At 39.0% G+C, this 23,075-nt stretch overlaps 4 protein-coding genes and 1 non-coding gene across 8 annotated transcripts; 2 read left to right on the top strand and 3 right to left on the bottom strand.

Annotated features, from left to right (window-relative positions):
* The first annotated feature begins 2,944 nt into the window (after positions 1 to 2,944).
* On the top strand, positions 2,945 to 3,783 carry LOC106364212 (chaperone protein dnaJ 11, chloroplastic). The gene has a single exon (XM_013803834.3). It carries the CDS (start codon positions 3,116 to 3,118, stop codon positions 3,590 to 3,592), a length of 477 nt encoding a protein of 158 aa, XP_013659288.1. The 5' UTR covers positions 2,945 to 3,115; the 3' UTR covers positions 3,593 to 3,783.
* A 3,896-nt stretch (positions 3,784 to 7,679) lies between these two features.
* On the top strand, positions 7,680 to 11,907 carry LOC106394478. Of its 2 annotated transcripts, XM_048767590.1 has the most exons (4): positions 7,680 to 10,329; positions 10,424 to 10,670; positions 10,881 to 10,938; positions 11,656 to 11,907. In XM_048767590.1, exon 1 carries the CDS (start codon positions 7,764 to 7,766, stop codon positions 9,138 to 9,140), a length of 1,377 nt encoding a protein of 458 aa, XP_048623547.1. In that variant the 5' UTR covers positions 7,680 to 7,763; the 3' UTR covers positions 9,141 to 10,329; positions 10,424 to 10,670; positions 10,881 to 10,938; positions 11,656 to 11,907. The 2 variants fall into 2 exon arrangements, with proteins under 2 accessions (XP_048623547.1, XP_048623548.1); XM_048767591.1 differs by lacking the exon at positions 10,424 to 10,670.
* A 5,343-nt stretch (positions 11,908 to 17,250) lies between these two features.
* On the bottom strand, positions 17,251 to 17,324 carry TRNAI-AAU. Its single transcript has one exon. It is a non-coding gene; the product is annotated as a tRNA-Ile (tRNA).
* Positions 17,325 to 17,945: 621 nt separating this feature from the next.
* Positions 17,946 to 19,569, bottom strand: LOC106366426 (rac-like GTP-binding protein ARAC1). Of its 2 annotated transcripts, none has more exons than XM_013806025.3 (7): positions 19,164 to 19,569; positions 18,993 to 19,080; positions 18,804 to 18,913; positions 18,625 to 18,688; positions 18,488 to 18,552; positions 18,324 to 18,389; positions 17,946 to 18,257 (listed from the first exon to the last, which is right to left on the bottom strand). In XM_013806025.3, exons 1-7 carry the CDS (start codon positions 19,260 to 19,262, stop codon positions 18,243 to 18,245), a joined length of 507 nt encoding a protein of 168 aa, XP_013661479.1. In that variant the 5' UTR covers positions 19,263 to 19,569; the 3' UTR covers positions 17,946 to 18,242. The 2 variants fall into 2 exon arrangements, with proteins under 2 accessions (XP_013661479.1, XP_013661478.1); XM_013806024.3 differs by having other exon boundaries at positions 17,946 to 18,228; positions 19,164 to 19,562.
* Positions 19,570 to 20,385: 816 nt separating this feature from the next.
* LOC106366427 lies at positions 20,386 to 22,223 on the bottom strand. Of its 2 annotated transcripts, XM_048767589.1 has the most exons (4): positions 21,902 to 22,223; positions 21,233 to 21,515; positions 20,943 to 21,130; positions 20,386 to 20,733 (listed from the first exon to the last, which is right to left on the bottom strand). In XM_048767589.1, the coding sequence occupies exons 1-4, from the start codon at positions 21,983 to 21,985 to the stop codon at positions 20,548 to 20,550; spliced, it is 741 nt and encodes a 246-aa protein (XP_048623546.1). In that variant the 5' UTR covers positions 21,986 to 22,223; the 3' UTR covers positions 20,386 to 20,547. The 2 variants fall into 2 exon arrangements, with proteins under 2 accessions (XP_048623546.1, XP_048623545.1); XM_048767588.1 differs by having other exon boundaries at positions 20,943 to 21,515.
* Positions 22,224 to 23,075: the final 852 nt, after the last annotated feature.

The raw sequence follows: 23,075 nt of genomic DNA, 5'->3' as shown, positions 1-23,075 counted from the left end.
TCGGTTCAGTATAAAATCATTTCAAAGATTTTATATAATCGTTTGAAAACCATTATGCCTCTCCTTATTTCAGAGACTCAAGGAGCCTTTGTGGCTGGTAGACTGATCTCCGATAACATCCTTATTGCCCACGAGATGGTGCATGGTCTCCGTACTAATCCTAAGGTCTCAGAGGAATGCATGGCCATTAAAACCGATATGTCGAAAGCTTATGATCGGGTTGAATGGAGTTTTCTCGAGATACTGTTGGAAAAAATGGGTTTTGATAGAGTGTGGATTAGATGGATCATGGCTTGTGTGACCACGGTTTCATTCTCTATTCTACTTAATGGTACGTCTCATGGCTTCATCAGACTGGAGAGAGGTATTAGGCAAGGCGACCCCTTATCGCCATTCTTGTTCATTCTATGTGCAGAAGCCCTCGTCTCTTGTCTTAATTCCGTTGAAGCTTCTGGAAGCATTAATGGCATTAAGCTATTTGCTTCTTGCCCTTCGGTTCATCATCTCCTATTTGCTGACGACAGTCTTCTCCTGTGTAATGCGAATGTAACAGAGGCTAAAGAGATCATGGTGTGTTTGAAAGCCTACGGTGATGCTTCGGGACAGATTATCAACCTTCAAAAGTCATCGGTGATCTTCGGAGCTAAGGTACCAGAGAATTCGAAAGCAGAAATTAAAAGGATTCTAGGTATCGAAAAAGAAGGTGGCGATGGCTCTTACCTCGGATTACCTGAATGCTTCAGTGGCTCTAAGATAAAGCTTTTAAATTTTATCAAGGAAAAGCTCCAAGGGAGGTTACATGGCTGGTTTGCTAAAACTCTCTCTCAAGGTGGAAAGGAAATCTTGCTGAAATCAGTGCAATGGCTCTGCCTATCTATGCGATGTCCTGCTTTAAGCTTCCTAAGGATGTGTGTGAAAAGATAACTAGCGTTATGAGGGAGTTTTGGTGGAGCTCGGGGAATAACAAAAAGAAAATCTCTTGGGTTGCTTGGAAGTCACTGTGTAAAGACAAAGAGCTTGGTGGTTTAGGGTTTCGAGATATTGAACAGTTCAACCAGTCTCTCCTTGCGAAACAAGCTTGGAGAATATGGTCGAACCCCACTTCCCTTCTGGCTCGGATCTTACAACAACGCTACTTTGCTCGATCTTCCTTTTTGGAATGTAGCGTTGGCACAAGACCCTCCTATGCCTGGCGCAGTATTCTTCATGGTAGAGAGCTCTTCTCTCAGGGTCTTTTGCAGAAGATCGGGAATGGAGAGAGTACTCGTGTCTGGATTGATAGCTGGATCAAGACTGAGGTTCCTCGTCCTCCTCAATATCGCCAGGATGCTGTTGTGGATCTCACTCTCTCGGTTAGTGACCTGATCAACCCTATTGACGGATCATGGAACATCCCAAGAGTTAGGGAAGTTATTGCGGAAGAAGACGTTGATTTGGTCTTGAATACGGGATTATACCTCTCATCTCAAGATGTCAAAGTCTGGGGCCTCTCAAAATCTGGTTTCTATAATTCTAAAAGTGGATACAAGCTAGCTGAGACATTGGAGAGGTTACAAGCTCCTCCATCTCCGGGTCTTCCCCCTATTGAGCACAAACTATGGAAAGATCTTTGGAAAACCCATACCTCTCCTAAGATCAGGCATTTCATGTGGCGTGTATTGTCGGGAGCTTTAGCGGTCAAAGAAAGACTACGATCTCGCGGTATCTTGTTAGACACGACATGTCCTAGGTGCGGGTTATGTGAAGAGACAATCTCTCATGTTCTCTTTCATTGTGAGGCTGCAAAGGAGGCGTGGTCTCTATCACAATTCCCGCTTCCTCCTGGTGGTTTCTCTAGGTCGTCGGTATGGTTAAATTTTTACCACTTGATGTTTGTAAGCAAAAAGCTTCCCCCGGAGAACGCTTCTCGCCTTTCATTCCCCTGGATTCTATGGCACATATGGAAGGCCCGCAATTCCTTTTGCTTTGAACAGGTTCAATACAGTGGCTCATCAATCTTTAACAAAGCCTCGGAGGAGTCTGCTATATGGTTATCTTCCCAGCTTCTCAGCTCTGATTCTCCCTCTACCTCTTCCTCTAATACTGTTGTGAGTTTGAAGTGGCAAAAACCACCAGTGGGTTCTGTTAAATGTAATGTAGCATCCTCTTGGACAAGTTCATCACAATTTTTTGGTGCGGCCTGGATTGCGAGGGATTCCTCTGGCTTACCACTTTTCCATAGTAGAAGAGCTTTCCCTTTGGCTCCATCGGCATTTGAAGCTAGTTTATACTCGCTGGGATGGGCAGTTAGTGCACTTCTTGATCTTCGTGTTAAGAGAGTGATCCTTGAGATCTCTTCGCCACAGACTCTAGATGCTCTCCTGAACCCTCAGTCCTACCCTAATGCAGCTCTCGTAATCTCACATATTTTACGCTCCATGCACTCCTTTGATCAGTGTCAGTTGCTGGATGTTTCGCTTGGAGTCAACTCTTTGGCTGTGGATATTGCTACGAGTGTAACAAAGGATCGCCGATTTCGATCCTATGTTGCGAAGGGTGGTCCACTTTGGTTATCTTATCTTCTACTATCGGAAGCTAGGAACGACAACCTTTCCTGATAAAGTCGTATGGTCGTATCTTCCTAGTTGCAGATGAAGACCTCGCTTTGATCTTTCTCTTCCTTTTGTTGGAAGTTATTCCTTATAGCATCTACTGATGTTGTGTTTGCTTTTCTCTTCTCTCTCTTTTGTTTTGTTTCCAAGTCTGTTGATTTCAAACATTATAATGAATTATTCATTGAAAAAAAAAAATGCCAGATTAATTTTTTTTTCTGTTTAGGAGCCAGCCAGATTTTATTCTTATCGCATCTCCGACAAAATTTCCAACAAGATAAGCTATTTCGTCTGACTCAGCTTCCGTGATCCAAAACGACCCCACCTGACCCAACTCAACTTAACTTAACCCGACAAGAATCTTTAATCGCATTCACAAATGGCTAAATTAGCAATTAAGTTAATAAACTAATAGTAATCACCTCTTCGCCTATAAATTAAAACTCTCTTCTCCACACAATCACACTGCACATCCCATCATATCGGAACTAAAAATAGAAAACCGCAAACGCCGTCGTTTCACGATGCTCTCTTCTTCTCCAACCTTCTTCGCTCCTCCCTTTCTCTCCTCTTCTCCTCCCTCGCTCTCACCACCGTCTCGAACTTCCCGGCCCTCGCCGTCTCTTTCTGCCACTGCCACCACCACCGCCTCTTCCCGCTACACATGCGCCGACGATCCACCAAGGCGTCAGATCCCGCAGCGATTGTCGGCGGCAGCGTCTCTCTACGAGATCCTCGAAATCCCCGTCGGCTCGACGAGCCAGGAGATCAAATCGGCTTACCGGCGGCTGGCCAGGATCTGCCATCCCGACGTGGCGGGAAACGGTCGGTCGGCGGGCGAGTTTGTGAAGATCCACGCCGCGTACTGCACGCTCTCTGACCCCGAGAAACGCGCCGTTTACGATCGGAGGATCCTTCGTCGGAGCCGGCCGTTGAGTGCCGGTGTTTCTGGATTCGACAGTTGCGTCGGAGGGAATTGGGAAACTGATCAGTGCTGGTAGCGAGTTGTCTCGGTGATCGAGTTTAACCAATGCATTAAGTTTTTTTTAATCGTAATTAATAGTGCAAAATCCAGAGATTAATGGGTTGTAAATGATAAGTATAAATGTTGTATAATTAGTTGCTTAATATGGCGTATTGGCGATAATCAGAATGCTAATAATATCCGCGGAATCTCTTTTCATTTTAAAAATATGTGTCGCCTGATACCACGTAGGAATTAGGATCAACGCGTTTAGTGAAATCTTCTACGTAAAAACTAGATTTGGGCATTTCACTTAGACTCAAAAATCTGAATTAAATACCTGACCCAAAATCAAATTTAAAATATACAAAAATCTATTTGGGTCTAAAATTTTTATACTCCAAAAAACCAAACTCGAAAAGAATCGAATCGAATAAATCCAATCCGGATAGATCCGATCTGATAAGAACTGATTCTTATCTGATTTAAAACATAAATATCTAAAATTATGACTCTATCTATTTTATTTTCTTTATTTTAATTTTTAATTTAGTAGTAATATATTTTTGTTTATGCTTTTCATTATTATTTTTATAATATTTGAAGTATTTTTATAATATTTGAAGTAAGATGATTTTAAGTGTCAAATTTTGAGTTAAAAATATTTAATTTTAATTACTAGTTTATTTTTAGTTATTTTAAATTATTTTAGATAATGTGATGATTATCATCTAAATTTTGATGGGATTTGGATACTTCGAATATTTTTGGATCTTAAATAAACCAGTCCAGATTTATTACGTACCAGATTTTAACCGGCTTGTAGCCAAAAAGAACTGATCCAGACCTGAATCTAGAACTTATGCCTAGTTGGATTCAAATGTTTAAGTTCCAAAAAAAACCTAAATCCAAAATAAACCGATCCAAATTTTATCCGAAAATCTGAATATCCAGACCTAATAAAAAACTAAAAAAGAAAATCATGTATTACAGTAAAACAGTGGCCCAAGTCCGTAATTAGCGACTACTAAATTACAAAGTAACGTAGAAGATTTAATGTTCATGTAGAACACGACATGCGACAGAGTATTTTCCGTAGTTACCAGTAGATTAAAAAAAAAAAAACTGGTAAGCAAATACGTCAGACAAGTTTCCTCTCGTCGTTATGATACTGTATGAGGATGCCATGTTCTGGAACATTTGCATCCCACGAATCGTCATTGTTTGACAAAATCGTATTCTTTTCACACACAAATAATTTTTATTGAAATAATTAACTAATTGTTCATTCAACCTTTTGTGTTAAGGTGGTATGTCATCTACACTGTATAATACTAAAATGTGCTTTCTCCATATAGTGTGTCAATCCATATTATTTTTATTAATATTTGAGCGATTAGTTACTAATTAATGAATCAATTTAGAAAATAATAATTTATCTTCATTAGAATTTTAACCCAAAAATGAATATCATTACAGAGGAACCAATGGGTACACCGGAAAAACAGCAATTACTAAATTACAAAAAGAGAATGCTTAATCTAAATCGTAAGATATCACAACAACATAAATAAGGCCATGGAAAAGAAAGACCGAGGAGCAAGATGTTGTAACATTCCGGGTTGTGATATATGGAAAAGATTAAGAGAATTGATTTAGCTACCTATGTCACCAAAGTTGACTTACCTTTTCCGGAGCACATCCTGAAATAACTTCAGAGTTAAGCGTGCTTGAGTTGGAGTAGTAGAAGGATGAGTGACCTATCGGGAAGTGATTCGCGATAGCGTGCGAGTGAGGCCAAAGCATGGGAAAAGGTCGGGTGGTGATTGCAGGGTCAGTAAACAATAATTTCGAGCCTTCAGAAATTAACGGACCGACCGTCGGATGGGATGGGGCCCACGGACCGAGAGAACGGGCGTGGGTGGCCCATTAGCCGTGGACGGTCGGGGCGTTATAAGTGGTATCAGAGCCAGGTTAGCCATCTCGGTTCCGACCCGAGAGACGTCTTGAGACCTGTCGTGGGCGCAACGAGGACGTTGCGTTCTGTGAGAGGGGGTGAATTGTAACATCCCGGGTTGTGATATATGGAAAGGTTTAAGAGAATTGATTTGGCTACCTATGGAAAAGGTCGGGTGGTGATTGCAGGGTCAGTAAACAATGATTTCGAGCCTTCAGAAATTAACGGACCGACCGTCGGATGGGATGAGGCCCACGGGCCGAGAGAACGGGCGTGGGTGGCCCATTAGCCGTGGACGGTCGGAGCGTTATAGATGTTCTCTCCGATGAGCACCCATGGCCGGCTTAGGGTATGGGACAAGGGGTGTGTGCTCCAGGGCCCAAGCAATTTTTAACAAAAAATAATGTTAGAAAGGGGTTCAATTTAAAAAAAAAATTAAGTTGCCCATAGATTCATGTAAAAAGTTTTTTTTTACCCAAATACCCATATATACCGTGAGCCGGACCACCGTCCCCCGCCGCCGGAATATCCGCCGTCGCCGCCGTTGACCGTCGCCGGTAACTCGCCGGTGACTCGGTCAACTCGTTCGAGTCAACTCAGTGAGTCAACTCAGTGAGTCAACTCGGTTGACTCGGTTAACCACTGGTTTGACCGGTTTAAATTGATTTCGTTTCGGTTAGGGTAAACCGGTCGGTTTAGTCAAATCGATTTCTGGTCAAAGCTTGACCGGGTTGACTTTGACCAGCGAGTTGACTTTTCCGTAAATACCCGTTTTAAACCGTTCGAATGGCGTTCTGACTCGAAATTTCGATCTGATTTCAGATTTGGAGTCCATTTGAGCAGCTGGAGGTCATATATAACACTTCTCTTCATTGCTAAGGTGAGGGCTATTCCGTTAAATCCTGAGCTAGTTTAGTACGACCATTATGGAAAGTTTAGTTTCGAAACATGATCCGTCTTTGTGAATCGAGTCTATTTGAGAGTCTTGCTTGTTCATTATTGATATTGATTGTTAACTGGAATTAGGATAATAGAGGATTCAACGATTGTGTGAAATGATTGATGCTAAGAACTGCTATATATATGTATATACATAGTTATGAGTAGGGACTATGTGATGAGGGCGTGAGTTCAGAGATGTCTGAGCTTCGACGCTACGGTGTGGTATGGGCGTGAGTTCAGAGACGTCTGAGCTTCGACGCCACGGTGTGGTATGGGCGTGAGTTCAGAGATGTTTGAGCTTCGACGCTACTGTTTGGGGCGTGGTGCAGAGACGTTTGCATTCGACGCTACGATGGGCGGGGGTACAGAGACAGACTGTACTAGCGACGCTTCGAGTATATGTATATATCCTTATGAGGAGATGTGTGGTGCAGAGAGTAGCTATGTACTTTAAGTGCATGAGTTGTAACGGCTAGTCCTCTAGCCGAATATTGATTGTTATGTGTGGTGTAATAGGCACCGTGTTTGTTTCATGCTAGAGCTAGGCCTACATTTTAGTAGTGCTATGAAATCAGTCTGTGGTTTGCGGTTTAGCATCCCATACCTCGCTGGGCAACTCCCCTGTTGCTCACCCCTCCTTCTTTCCCCCTTTCAGGTGAGACCGACGACCAGAAATGATTATCGGACCGGTGCTATTGGGCTTTTGGGCTTCTATCATTTTTACCGCTTTTATCTTTATTGGGCCTTTAGGCCTTTGGACTTTTATCGTTTATGTTATTCCTATTTCAGACTTTCGGCTTATGTCGTATTTTATATTTCGGATGTTATCGATGTTGGGCTTTTAGGCCTTTTGGTATCGTATTGACTTTTATATAATGATATGAAGATTATTATTATTTGAGTTGTATTATTATTTTATTTCCACTTTTATCAATTTATTATATTTCGAAAGTGGCGGGTGCCACATTTTGGTATCAGAGCTATTTATTTATCGTAACATTTTATTATGTAAATCGGGGTGTCACAATTTGGTATCAGAGCTATTTATTTATCGTAACATTTTATTATGTAAATCGGGGTGTCACATTTTGGTATCAGAGCGGGTTCCGTCCCGGCTCCGACCCGGGATGGCGATTTTTGGAGACCTGGTTTTATTCGGTTTTGACGGTTTTAAACGATTTCAAAATATTTTCGTGGATTTGGGAATTTTGAAAATAAAAATAAATAGCACCTTTCCGTTCGATATCACTTCTCCTTAAATGTTGGTATACAAAGTTCAGCGTAAGTTAACTTTTCGCTTTCCTTTTAGATGCCGCCAAGGAGAAGAACCACCCGTGCCCAGACCGCCAGAGCCGTTAGAGACAATGTAGATGAGCATGAGCAGCCCGCAGTTCCACCACCCGCGGCTCCACCAGTTGATCAGGATGCATTGAGACAGATGGTTCAGGATGCCGCTAGACAGGCCGCTCAGGAGGCACTTCAGCAGATTGCCCAGGAGGCAGCCAGGCAGGCCGCTCAGGAGGCCGCCCGAGTAGCTGCTCAGGAGGTTGCTCGTCAGATGGCTGCCGTTCAGCAGGGTCCTCAGGTTCAGGTGCAGCAGGGTCCGCAGATTCGGGTTCAGCAAGTTCCACTGGTTCAGGTCCAACAGGATCAGCAGGGTCCAGTTCAGCAGTTTGCTCATGGTGTTCAGGATCTACCGCCACCACCACCGCGACCTCGTGTTTACCCGGTTTATGATGAGAGGTTCTACAGGCTGACATGTCAGATGAGAAACATGGAGATGGAGCATTTTAGCGGAACAGTGGATGCTGTAGCTGCACATGATTGGAAGTTAGCCTTACAGCGGAAGCTGGAGATTATTGAGTTTCCACCAGAGTTGTCGCTCAGATTGACTATGCAGTACCTTCGTGGAGATGCTCTTATATGGTGGGAGGGAATACGATTGAGTCACTTTGGGCCAGAGAGGCTTACCTTCGCAGACTTCATCCGAGAGTTTGATAAGAAATACTTTCCGAAGGAAGCTATGGATAGGAAGAAATGCGAGTTCGAGCATGTAAGTCAGGGTAAGATGTCTATCAGGAAGTATGAGGTTGTGTTTAACCAACTTCGCAGGTTTGCTGGAGAGGGCATTTTAGAGGAAGACCTGATGAGGAAATTTTTGAATGGGATGCGAGTAGAGATTCGTAACAGGTGCCGTGTCGCCACTTATCACAAATTGGGAGACTTGGTGGAGAAAGCTGCCGAGCAGGAGGCAGGTTTGGCAGAGGAGCAGAAGTACACCAAGGCAGATCAGCCTAAGTTTGGAGGGAATTTAGAGGCACAACAGAGGACATGGGACAAACCGAGCATACAATGCTTTTATTGTGGAAAGATGGGACATAAGAGTAGGGTTTGTCGGAGTAGGCTATTTGATGCCCAGGTTGCGCCACCAGCAGCGGCAGCAGCACCAGTAGTGGATGTTAGGAACTGTTTTGGTTGTAACCAGCCTGGTCACATTTTCAGAGACTGTCCGAGGAGGGGTAATGCAACGCTTCCACCACCACCGAAGCGTTTAGCCATCGCTCCACGTGTGTTTACAGTTGGAGATCCCCAGGGAGCTGAGCCGATAGCGGGTATGTTCTTATCATACTTGCTTGTGTTAATATTTGTGGTTTTGTGGTTATCTTGTATAGTTCGAGATTTGTGAATCTCGTGTATGATTGGTTGTGGTTGGTGTGAGTTACCTCACAGCTTATTTGACTTAAGAGCTTTTCATAGTTTTGTGAGTTCGCGTTTGGTTAAGTTTTAGTCTTTTTAGGGGGATCTTCTAACCGAAAGATAAGCAGATTTAGATTGTTGTTATGGAGAGCTTGTTGTTATGGAGAGTTTGAGAGCGATCAGGAATCATCGTGATGTACCTGTTATCATTTGAGTATTATGATGGCACCGTCGAAGTTTTATGGTGGGTCTGGTCGTACACCACTTTGTTGGACCAAAGTGGGGGAGCAATATGAGTTAGAACTATTAATGGTTCAAGAGACGGTAGAGCAAAGGACATGCTCAAGGATTAGCTTTCGGAAGCCCATGACGTCAGAGGATTTATGCAGCTAAGCACCGTGAGGATTTGGAGCTACATATGGGCATACCTTAAAATAAGGACATTTCAGGAGGGACCTAAGACTCAGAAGATAAAGGAGCTTAAACCGAGACACATGGAATTGTATCCTTCACTGGAGTAGATTGGATTAGTTGCTTGCTATTACTTTATCAGCAGTATATCAGCCTTCTAGGACTTGGTTCATATGACAGCATTGCAAAAGTTGAGAATGCGCTATAATTATTTTGCAGTAGACGTCAAGTGAGTTCATAAATATTTTATGGACTTTATCATCTATTGAAGATTTTGGATCATCATGAGAAAACAGTTCGGGGAATATCGACTGTGTTTGTCCGAGTTCGTTGGGGAGGGAGATAAGACTCAGGAGGAGACCTGAAAGGCCGAGCGAAGATTAGTATTCGAGGTTTTGCTATGATGACATTGGGCACGTCAGCTTATGACATGAATTCGGAGACGAATTCCTTATAAGTGGGGGAGAATTGTAATGACCCACCACTCCCACCATCTCCACTTCTTTCTCCAACCCCACCACTTCCACCTTCTCTTCCACCATCTCCACCTTCTTCTCACCATCTCCAACTTCTATAAAAGAGAAGAGAGAGAGAGAGAGAGAGAGAGAGAGAGAGAGAGAGAGAGAGAGAGAGAGAGAGAGAGAGAGAGAGAGAGAGAGAGAGAAGAAGAAGAAGAAGAAGAGAGAAAGCTCACCTGAGCTCGTCGCCGGAGCCACCACACGCCAGGACGTTGTCAAGCTCGTCACCACCATCATCCGCAACCAAAGGTAATCGAAAACCGCCATGTTTTTGAGTTAAGTTTCGGCCGTTTTAGTAAATCGACCATAACTTTCTAACCGTAATGAATCTCGTGAATCCAAGACTACCATCATGTTCCTCTCGTCGAGACGAATCCGTGGCCACCAAAAACGCCTCAATCGGAGTCCGGACGAAGCCGCACGCGCCTCCGGAAGTTTCGCCTCTGCGCGCGTGAGGTACACGCGCCGCCGCCGGAAAACGTCGCCACCGCCGGACCACCGTCCCCCGCCGCCGGAATATCCGCCGTCGCCGCCGTTGACCGTCGCCGGTAACTCGCCGGTGACTCGGTCAACTCGTCCGAGTCAACTCAGTGAGTCAACTCGGTTGACTCGGTTAACCACTTGTTTGACCGGTTTAAATTGATTTCGTTTCGGTTAGGGTAAACCGGTCGGTTTAGTCAAATCGATTTCTGGTCAAAGCTTGACCGGGTTGACTTTGACCAGCGAGTTGACTTTTCCGTAAATACCCGTTTTAAACCGTTCGAAAGGCGTTCTAACTCGAAATTTCGATCTGATTTCAGATTTGGAGTCCATTTGAGCAGCTGGAGGTCATATATACTATTTCTCTTCATTTCTAAGGTGAGGGCTATTCCGTTAAATCTCGAGCTAGTTTAGTACTACCATTATGGAAAGTTTAGTTTCGAAATATGATCCGTCTTTGTGAATCGAGTCTATTTGAGAGTTTTGCTTGTTCATTATTGATATTGATTGTTAACTGGAATTAGGATAATAGAGGATTCAACGATTGTGTGAAATGATTGATGCTAAGAACTGCTATATATATGTATATACATAGTTATGAGTAGGGACTATGTGATGAGGGCGTGAGTTCAGAGATGTCTGAGCTTCGACGCTACGGTGTGGTATGGGCGTGAGTTCAGAGACGTCTGAGCTTCGACGCCACGGTGTGGTATGGGCGTGAGTTCAGAGACGTTTGAGCTTCGACGCTACTGTTTGGGGCGTGGTGCAGAGACGTTTGCATTCGACGCTACGATGGGCGGGGGTACAGAGACAGACTGTACTAGCGACACTTCGAGTATATGTATATATCCTTATGAGGAGATGTGTGGTGCAGAGAGTAGCTATGTACTTTAAGTGCATGAGTTGTAACGGCTAGTCCTCTAGCTGAATATTGATTGTTATGTGTGGTGTAATAGGCACCGTGTTTGTTTCATGCTAGAGCTAGGCCTACATTTTAGTAGTGCTATGAACTCAGTCTGTGGTTTGCGGTTTAGCATCCCATACCTCGCTGGGCAACTCCCCTGTTGCTCACCCCTCCTTCTTTCCCCCTTTCAGGTGAGACCGACGAGCAGAAATGATTATCGGACCGGTGCTATTGGGCTTTTGGGCTTCTATCATTTTTACCGCTTTTATCTTTATCGGGCCTTTAGGCCTTTGGACTTTTATCGTTTATGTTATTCCTATTTCAGACTTTCGGTTTATGTCGTATTTTATATTTCGGATGTTATCGATGTTGGGCTTTTAGACCTTTTGGTATCGTATTGACTTTAATATAATGATATGAAGATTATTATTATTTGAGTTGTATTATTATTTTATTTCCACTTTTATCAATTTATTATATTTCGAAAGTGGCGGGTGCCACATTTTGGTATCAGAGCTATTTATTTATCGTAACATTTTATTATGTAAATCGGGGTGTTACAATTTGGTATCAGAGCTATTTATTTATCGTAACATTTTATTATGTAAATCGGGGTGTCACAATTATGTTGATCGAAAATCGAGAGAGGGAAAACCGCTACGAGCACCGACATAATCGCCGGAGACTGTAGGGCCAGTGGGCCGCTACCGTTGCGAAACCGAAGATTGAGGTTTTGGGAAAAAGCTTACACTTATGTTAGATGCACCTCACCGTTCAAAGATCATTCAAACTTATTTAGTTTCTATGTATTGGTTTTGGAAAATTGTTTTTTGGGGTCAAATTGGAAAATAGTTTCAAGAATAAAAAATGTTAGGAAGTCAAAAACAAATCAAGTAAAGATATGCTCTCTACCAAGGAAAAGATTGGTATCATGTTCTCCCACACCTTATATGACACTACAAGAAAACATCGGTATTCTGACGGACATTCCGACGGAAAATGAAATCCTCGGAATTTCCCGAGGAATTTCCGAGGAAATTCCGAGGAAACCCAAATTTTGGGTTTCCTCGGAATTTCCTCGGAATATACCGACGGAATTCCGAGGAAACATCAATCCGTCGGAATATTCCGAGGAAATTCCGACGAACTAGTGATCGATCGATGCGTTTTTGGACATATACCCATCGATCGATCACATTGTTACGCTTTGGTCCATCATAGTGATCGATCGATGCGTTTTTGGACATAAATACATCGATCGATCCGTTTATAAAAAAACATTCGAGATTTTGAAACCCCAAACACTAGTTCCTCAGAATTTCCTCGGAATATTCCGAGGAAATTCCGAGGAACACTTGATATCCTTGATCGATCGATGGGATAATCTCATCGATCGATCACATTGTTACGCTTTGGTCCATCATAGTGATCGATCGATGCATTTTTGGACATAAATACATCGATCGATCCGTTTATAAAAAAACATTCAAGATTTTGAAACCCCAAACACTAGTTCCTCAGAATTTCCTCGGAATATTCCGAGGAAATTCCGAGGAACACTTGATATCCTTGATCGATCGATGGGATAATCTCATCGATCGATCACATTGTTACGCTTTGGTCCATCTTAGTGATCGATCGATGCATTTTTGGACATAAATACATCGATCGATCCGTTTATAAAAAAACATTCAAGATTTTGAAACCCCAAACACTAGTTCCTCAGAATTTCCTCGGAATATTCCGAGGAAATTCTGAGGAAGAAAAGGGTTTCCTCGGAATTCCCTCGGAATATTCCGAGGAAATTCCGAGGAAATAGGGTTTTTAAACCGAAAACAACGTTTTGCGGTTTGAATAACACCTATATAACCCTTATTAAGTGTCTTACGTTCATTATGAAGTCAAAAATTTGTTCATTACCCTATAATAAACACTTTTCCGATTGTATGAACGAAATCCCCACAACATAAGAGAAACACTTATACACTTTAATGAACGGTAAAGGGAATACTTACAATTCGTTTTGAAATTTGTTATTTCATGGTTTATGCTCATCTATACAAAGAATCTTCAATGGTATGCATTACAATTGTATAAGAAATGAAATACGACAAAAAAAATTGATGTTTTGAAACCCCAAACACTAGTTCCTCGGTATTTCCTCGGAATATTCCGAGGAAATTCCGAGGAACAATATAAATTAATAGAAATACATGCACAGAATATTCTTTTTCCTCGAATTAATGAAAATATTCCGAGGAAATTCCGACGGATATTTAAGTGGCCGTCGGAATTTCCTCGGAATATTTTCATTTAACCGGGCAAACAAGCCGCCAAATATTTCGCGAAAATTGAAATTGAAAATACTGAGGGAATTCCGACGGAAAATATCCGTCAGACCCAAGGTTTTATAAACTCGAACTGCATCTTCTTCCCCATTTCTCTCTTCTTCCCCATTTCTCTCTTCTTCCTCTCCGGCGATCTCTCTCTCCTTCCGGCGTTCTCCACCTTCTCTCGCGACGATCTCTCCGGCGAATCCTTTCCATTCCTTTACAAATCATGTAAGGACCTTATCCCACTCTCTTAGGTCCTATTTGTTAGGTTTTTAAGTAGATTTGATGATTTTAGAAGTTTTTTGATAGATTTTTGTTAGAGTGATTGGGTAGGATTGTGATTTGTTGTGTAATAGGTTTAGAATTGTGATTTGGTTGTGTTGAATTGATTTAGAATTTTTTTTATAAATTGTTTATTATTTTGTATTTACAAAACATTTATATAAATTCGATTTTACAAAACGTTTTTGTATATAAATTCGATTTTTGGATTTATAAAAGATGATTTCATATTTATAAAAATATTTATATTTATTAAAACTAATTTTGTATTTATAAAACATTTTTTTGATTTATAAACACTATTTTTTTTATTTTTGTATTTATAAAAACTATTTTTAAATATACAAAACGTTCTTTGTATATAAATTCGTTTTTTGGATTTATAAAAGATGATTTCATATTTTAAAATTAATTTTGTATTTATAAAACATTTTTTGATTTATAAACACTATTTTATTATTTTTTGTATTTATAAATACTATTTTGTATTTATAAAAATATGATTTCATATCTATAAAAATATTTATATTTATTAAAACTAATTATGTATTTATAAAACATTTTTTTATTTATAAACACTATTTTATTATTTTTTGTATTTATAAAAACTATTTTGTATTTATAAAAAGATGATTTCATATTTATAAAAATATTTATATTTATTAAAACTAATTTTGTATTTATAAAACATTTTTTTATTTATAAAAAATATTTTATTATTTTTTGTATTTTAAATATGTTTTCTATTTCAATTTTAATTTTATATTTTTGAATTTCAATTTAAAAAAATAAATTTATAATTTTTTTTTTGAATTTTGGAAATATTCCGAGGAAGTGTATCCCTCGGAATATTCCGACGACATATTCCTCGGAATATTCCGAGGAATTTCCGACGAAAAAAGTCCTCGGAATATTCCGAGGAAATTCATTTCCTCGGAATTCCGTCGGAAATTTCCGAGGGATTTCCGAGGAAAGATGAATTTCCGAGGAGTTATTTTCGAGGATTTTTTTCGTCGGTATGTCGTCGGAATAGCGTTATTCCGACGACATACCGACGATTTTTCCCTCAGTATGCCGCTGTTTTGTGAACATATCCAATAGTTTCTTGTTCATAAAGTATGGGATGCTTTTCTTTGCTGCGTTCTAGAAGAAAATTCGATCGCATCATTATGACCTAAAAGAATATAGAACTGCAAAAGTTTAAAAAAAAAAAATCAAAGTATTTATAGTAAATTAGAATTTCCCATAGAGAGCTATAGTTAGTTAGTGATCAGTAATGTATAATAGGGTCTAGCATTTGAAGTTTGTCAAGGAAAAGCTAAAAGAGAAACAATTTCAAACCAAATGCAATATGTCTAGAGTCTTGTTCTCTCGTCATTCTTTTAACTTATATTATCAATAAAAACTAATTTAGAAAACATATATTTTAAATACCTAATTTATATAACCGTTGAATTTTTTTAAAATCAAAACCCAATTTCAAACCATTATGGAACTTACCATCAAATTAGAATCGAAGCTTTAAAGAAGTTTTTACCAATTATTATTAGTTCAACTGAAAAACATTGTACACAAAACTTAAAAAGAATACAGTTTTGTACACAAAGCTAAAAAGAATACAGTTTGAAAGAAAACTCTTATTTTATTTTTCAAAAAAAATAATATTGCATATTATAGTTTTGAGTATGAAAAATACCAGTAGTTTTTTTAAAAAGACTTATAATTCACTTATGGTAAGAAAGCCTACAACAATAACGCTTTCCAGCAAAATCCTCGTCACCGAGACTATCCAGACTTATGGTGGGACCCTGGTTTAAATCCAAAATAAAGTCACGTTGCGAGAATTTAGGACTTGTCAAAAAAATTTTTATCATCTAAAAGATATTCATTAAGAAAAGTACGAAGGTTACCACGATAGGTTATAGCTAAAAATACAAATCCCAACGGGACCTAACAAAACAGCAGTCTAGGCTATGCTGCGATCACCCGCAAACATATGAGAACACCGTCTAAGATGACCCCTAGCGACATAAGACTGATATCTGTTATCAAACACGACACTAGTAGTTATCAGGCGGACACTTCTGTTTGCAACAAAAGATTCAGACAAAACCTGCCAATCCAACGAGGTTAATCTTACCTTCTCGTGAAGTTCGTCGATGACTGAAACAACAATTGATGCTCAAAGAAATTGGTTATGGAACGCGTCGGTGATGGATCGAACGAAGCTAATTAAGAATCTTTTAATTTGGATAATTTTATTCGAATCAACTTGTAACTAAAATCGTATTTCTGGTTCGGTTGAATTAATAAATATAAAATCTAATATATTAATTTAGGGTCTTTTTTTTTATCTACCATAAAAAGTCTATGTTAGACCATTAACTAAAAATTTAACTAAATATCCTAAATTTACTCATATATAATATTTTTCTAAGAGAAACAAATAAAAATATACATCTAATTCTAAACAATTACATTCCCAAGAAAAACCACATATATTTCCATTATGCTATTATTTTTAATTGTTTATCATATTTAATCTAGACAAATTTATATATATATACATATATATATATATATCAGTAATTAATTTTAAAATTAAATAGTACATCCCAATTCTTTTTGAAATTATCATATTAACTTTTTATAAAAAAATAAATAATAATTTATTGGTTGGAACATTTTAAGTTTAATTTTTGTAGTAAAAATAAAAATATCAAACTGAAATATAATATATTAAATAAATAATATTTTAAAATATAATATTAAATAATTTAATTTAGTCACATACTAACATTTTGAGAATAATTATATTTTTTAAAAAATAATAAAAATTGTAATAATTCATATAAACTAATGTTTAATATTAAACTATTAATATGATGTTGCATTTTTATATAAATAAACAAAATAGGTGATTAATATATGATTAGTACAATTTCATCAAAACAAAATTCAACAAATATAAAATTTTTTAAATAAAATTACATACGTAAAAAAATTGATATTAAAAATTCCACTGCTTTTTGGTTTTAATGAGGGCCTGGTCCTAAAGCAACACAAAGTTTCCTTTCTGGATGTTTACGGATCTGCCGTTTCTGAGAAAAGCTCGGAGACTGCATGCTGTTTTAAAAATAGGTTAAAATAATAATAAAAGTTTTGGGGAACTGGCCTATACAGGTTTCGAACCTGTGACCTTCGCGTTATTAGCACGACGCTCTAACCAACTGAGCTAATAGGCCACTTGAACTATTACTCTATATAATAGGTTTAATTATCTGTGACCTTGACTGGTATTATTTGTACAGAAATGTGAATGCTTTTCCACACTATTTTTGTCAGCTTAAGGAAAAAAACGCCTGAAATAGTATAACTGTATGTTAATAACTAAGTTTGTACTAAATCTGAAACCCTGAGTATGTTACAATTTTTCTTGTAGAAAGGTAATTGCTTTTACACACTATATATGACAGCTTAATTTAAGTAAATTATTTAAAACAGCTCATACAGGTTTCGAACCTGTGGCTTTAAGGCTCTAACCAACTAACTAATTATATACATATTCAAAGACAGATGGATATACTAAAGGTGTAACTCTGAGTTTCTGCCTATGGTACGACTACGCTAAGTTTACTAAAACAGTTTTTGACAGCTGAAGGAAGAAAACACCTGAAGTAGTATTACGTATCTTGACAGATGACACAATTAAGAACAGTAACACCATACATGGTGAAGACAAGTTCTTGTCTGAAACGGCAACTTTTTAGGTGTCAACTTTTGTTCTTGAACGACGATAGGAAGGAAGAATAGAGATAAAGAAAAAGAAAAAAAGGAGAAGATGCAGTGCAATATTAGCCCTCAGATAAAGCAGGAAACTATTTATCAGTAAAAAAGAAGAAGTAACCGAGTTTTACTAAGGATTAAAAAAGCTTATCACAAACCAACTCTGAACCATTTATAAGTCCCAATGATTTTTTTTCTTCTTAAGCCTTCACTAGAGAGTGACAGAGACAAGAGAAAGAGAGAGATATGAGCGTAGATAAGTTACAAAATGGAGCAGGCCTTTTGTGCTTTGCCCTTCTTTTTCTTCTGCTTTGGAGGCTGAAGTACCACTCTGATCGCTGCATCAAACACCCCCTTCACGTTCTGCATTTCATTACTCAAGCTTCAGGAATCTAAGAAGAAAAAGAGCAAACTCATATTCAATGTAGTAATCATGAAAAGGGAAGTATTCTTCTTACCTCCTGTGATTTGGAACTGCACTCGATGTATGCAGGAGCTCCAATGAGCTTCTTCAGTTCCTCTCCCTTTAATGCCCAAAGTGGGGAATGGTTAAAGAGGGTTTCGTTTTAAAGTACCAAGCGTAGTAAAACTGAATTGAGTTTTAAATAAATAATATGTTAACCTGAGCGTTGGTAATAGGTACAGCACCAGGGTGGTCAACGAAGAACTGTTTGTCATCCCGAAGATCTGCCACATTTGATGAGAACACAAACCATAAGTAAAAGATGAAAGCCAAATAGTCAGAGAAAGGGAGCAAACCTAGTTTGGTACCAACAAGAACAATAGGGACACCAGGGGCATAGTGCTCCAGCTCTGGGATCCACTAGCAAACAGAAGAAGAACAAAGCAGTGAAATCAAAAAGCAAGAAACTTTATATTTTTTATAAAAAAAAAAAAAAAAAGAACTTGTAGAGCAAAAAAGTAGGTTAATCACGCACCTTCTTGGAGACATTCTCATAGCTAGCCTTACTGATGAGGGAGAAGGCTAAGATGAAAACGTCAGCACCGCGGTAACTCAAGGGTCTTAACCTGTTATAATCTTCCTGCCCTGTTCCACAAAGAAAAACCAAGTTCAGAAAAAAAAGAGGCATAGCTTGCCGCTACTAAGTTAGAAAGGGAGAGAGTACCAGCGGTATCCCACAAGCCAAGGTTGACAGTGGCTCCGTTAACAACCACATTAGCGCTAAAGTTGTCGAAAACAGTGGGTACATAATCCTGACTCAAAAATGAAGAATATAATCTCAGAAAGAAAGAAAAAGACATTATTGGAGAAAAACATATAGTATTTGATTGGATACCGTAGGGAAAGTGTTGCTGGTGTAGGAAATGAGCAAACAGGTTTTACCCACTGCTCCGTCACCTACTGTTACGCACTTTATGAACCGAGATGCGCTCATTTCCCCCCTCCCTCACTAATTTATTCAAAAAGCCCTCAGATCTCTCTCTCCCTCTCTCCCCTCCTCAATCGAAACAAAATGCCTCCCCCTTTCAATCAGCCATCTCCGGTGCAAGCAAAACCCTCAGATCTCTGTAAATGTGAGAGAATGAGAACAACTGTGTGGATCAGACAAGAGAGATGATGGATCGTATCGAGAGAGAGAGAGAGAAGGGAAGTAGCGAAAGTGATGGCCGGTAATTTATGCAATTGAAGCGTTCGAACTATCTCCTCCATCCAATCAAACTTCCGATTCTTTTGCTTTTTATTTATTTTTTTCCTTTCAGCTTTCTGTTAATTTGTTTCTTTGGAAAATGATAATTTGTTTTTTCTAAATATTTTATCATTCATTTTACAATATTATTTACACTCCCTATTTTTCTCAATCACTTGTAAAAATATACAGTAAAATCGGGTTATATTACAACGGAAAATTATACTTATAGAACCAGATTTAAAATTTTCTGGACTAAAAAATTGGAAATTTCAGGAAAGAGTGTGATTCTTCACCCGTTGCAATAGATAGATGATGTGAAATGATGATGTTATGTAGGTGGGTGGAGGTTAAAAGCAACATGCTATTTTTACAGCATAAGGTCGGTTCTACAGTAGGAGATATATATATATATATTTTTTTTTTTTTGGCCAAACAGTAGGAGAGACTTAAGTGAACAAATTATGGGACGTACGAAAATCCCCCGAAGTTTATCTCCTTTAAATGCTAAATGTGAAGAGTATTGATTTGGATAATGAAATGCATGAAGATTCTACTGATCTTAGAGATGGCGTTCGCAGCAGTCAGTTTTTTCTATCCACTTAGAAGATTTACAACCATGTATGTAATCCAACGCAATTCAAAAGCAGATAATATAGTGGTTAATATAGTGGTAGACAAACTTACACGAGATGTTCGAAGTTTTTCGTCACCGATTTGGTTCTCTAGATGGGTGACTAGTTAGAAAAATAGACTTTTTTGGTAAAACCAACAAAACCATAAGTTAAAGAAGAAAATAAAACAGCGACCATAGAAAGATCACTGTATAGTGTAGAGTTTATACCAAAATAACTGTGGAAACTCAAATCTCTGAGATGTAAAATCAACTTTGATATTACTTACTATATATATCTACTGTGTATCTACAAATAATCACACATATACTTCCGAGTTCAAAATGCTGATCTAAAATACACAGGGAAACAATCTGTTTGTCATGTCAACAACTCTCTGAACCAAAGCTTTGAGGAAGTCAAAAGGGTACAGTGAATGGCAATGCGTGTAGTTCGGCTTCTGGAAGAAACTGAGCAGTTGGCCACACCATCGAACTACTTCCCTTGCTGCTTCTCTGAACGCTAACTTGATGACGTCTTTTGGCGCCAACTTTCATCAACAACCACCATTCTTGATCCTCAGAGTCTGCGAGCTTGGTCTCAGGCAGGCCCGGCTCAGGAGGGTGGGCAAAGGGGCATTGGCCTAGGGCCCAAAAGATTTTTTGCATAAATAGTATTGAAAAGGGGCCCAATATTTTTAAAAAAATTGAAGATAAGGCCCGAAATTTTTAAGTTATCATATAATTATGTAAAAAAAAAAATTTTTGATTATTTTGCCAAGGGCCCAAAATTCTTTTGAGCCGGGCCTGTCAGGAGCCCAGTTCTCGATGAGTTTCAAGAATCGCATGGCCGTAGAAGGAGGGCATTTGCTGCAGAGCTTTGAAGGTCCAATACTTTCTTGATGACTAGAGGCCGAACACTGTTTTTGACCCCTGTTGGTCATCATCACCTCAGGATATTTCTGCTCTTTGTCATGTAACAAGAAGACCCGTGTGCTAGTTTCTTCAAAACCCATAGCAAGAATTCGAAGAAAGAGAGTCATCATCGTGGCAGCAAGCACGTGAAGCAAAACAGACCCAGCAACAAGTAAACAAACAAACTCACCAGAGTCGTTATGCCTACCGTTGAGGGGCTGACTCTTAACATGATTTGGTCCCTCATTCTCATTGCTACGAAGAGTGCTATCGCAAGAAGTCTGAGAAGACGCTTGATGCTCAAGTTCTATCGTAAGGCAGCTCTTCTCCAGGGACTCATCTTTGCGCTGTCTCTTATGACTGTGTTTACTGCTTCGGCCAGCCTCGTTATCCCTCTCCTTCCTCTTTCTATCCTTTTTATCCTTGTTGTGTTTTCTATCTTTCTTTTCTCTCTTAACTTCCTCCTTTGTCCCCTGGATTCTCAAACCAACGGAACAAGTGTCCATAACTTGTTATCCAGTATAGCTCCAAACCATTACAAGGGGCAAATAAGCAGAGAAAGAAACACAAACAATGCATAATTGTCGCTGGGGCAGTAAAATACTCTAATGCCACAAATAGATAGACCTCTACATTGGTTTTTGTGGACTAGAATCCTATTGGTTTTGTTACAAAATTATCTACTTCGGATTGTTACCTTACACGAACCGATTCAAAGAGTCCAATTAATCAATTTTTCATTCTTTTTTTTTTTTAAAGCCGATCAAGTATTTGGATTTTCACATAAGGTGGGATAAAGAAGCAAGCTTGTTAACTCAGAACATAAAAAGGCATGGACTTTTCTAATTGCTCAACAAACCTTTTTGATCGGTTCGATCAGAGACTCATCCCGAACTTGGTTCGGTACAAAGCCAGGTGGAGGGAACGGGTAACACCGTGACATCCTCTCTCACACGATCACAGAACAAACTCAGAGGCGAACTCGCGAAACCCTAGATTGAGAGATTCGTTACTAGAGAATCGCAAGTGTTAGGGCTTATATAAAATTGGAATAACCCAATCAAGTGTTGGTAAAAAGAATTCGAAGATCAGAGAAGAAGAACGAGCGATCCCCAGGCTTCCCAGCTCTCCGATCTAGGATTTCTTTTTTCTGTTATTCCCTCAAAGCTCCGTTATTTATAGACCAAGAACAATCAGAAGCGTGTTCGGCCACAAGAATAAGTCGACTCAACGCAGGCCCAAAAAAGTCCAACAGGCCCATACTTATAGGCCATACAACTTTTTTTTTTGAGATCACTGTATTACCAGAACAAAATTGGTTATCCAGCTGCGAAAGCAGAAAACTTCTGTCGCCAAAAGAATGAAAAACTAGTGAGAAGCTATATGCTTGAAACAAACAATTTTAACTAGAGTTAGCTATAAGAGAACCTTAAAGAGGTCGATTCCCACACCATTTGTTGTCTCTTCTTGCTAGGAGAGTGTCTTTCGTTGTCGTATCAATCTTGTTCAACTTGAAATTGTATTCAATCAGAAACCATATCCAATCCGACTTGTTAGGTCCTATTCGTATATAACTTGTAGTTGCAGGTTGCGAATCTGACTATGACTAGTTTCATATCGTAGATAGTAGATTTTTGTTGGTTTTATGTCGTTAGATTTATTGTGTGATCATAGATCGCGGTGCATATTATTGTTCATTTTGATGTTGCACGAGCAACTAGGAGCAAGCCGTGATTTCAAAACATTAAACATTAGTAGTCACAAATTGTAGATTGCAATCACATGTCGCAAGTCATAGAACATACGACAATAAAACAAATAACATTTCAGTTACACGTCGCTGCGCAAACGAACATGATTTTAATGTATCTGAATGAATATTGTAAGGCGATATTTTTATCTAAATCCAATACAAACCTGACTGATATTCGAAAATCCAAAAAACCACAATAAAATAATTCCAGAAATCAGAATTAATACTCCAATGAATTTTAAATTTAAATAAGTACCTAAAATACTTAATTTTATTTAAT

Source organism: Brassica napus, chromosome C9 (assembly GCF_020379485.1).
Source record: "Brassica napus cultivar Da-Ae chromosome C9, Da-Ae, whole genome shotgun sequence".
NCBI classification, from domain to species: Eukaryota; Viridiplantae; Streptophyta; class Magnoliopsida; order Brassicales; family Brassicaceae; genus Brassica; species Brassica napus.
Note: the sequence above shows the minus strand (reverse complement) of the source record. Positions and strands in the feature narration are given on the sequence as shown.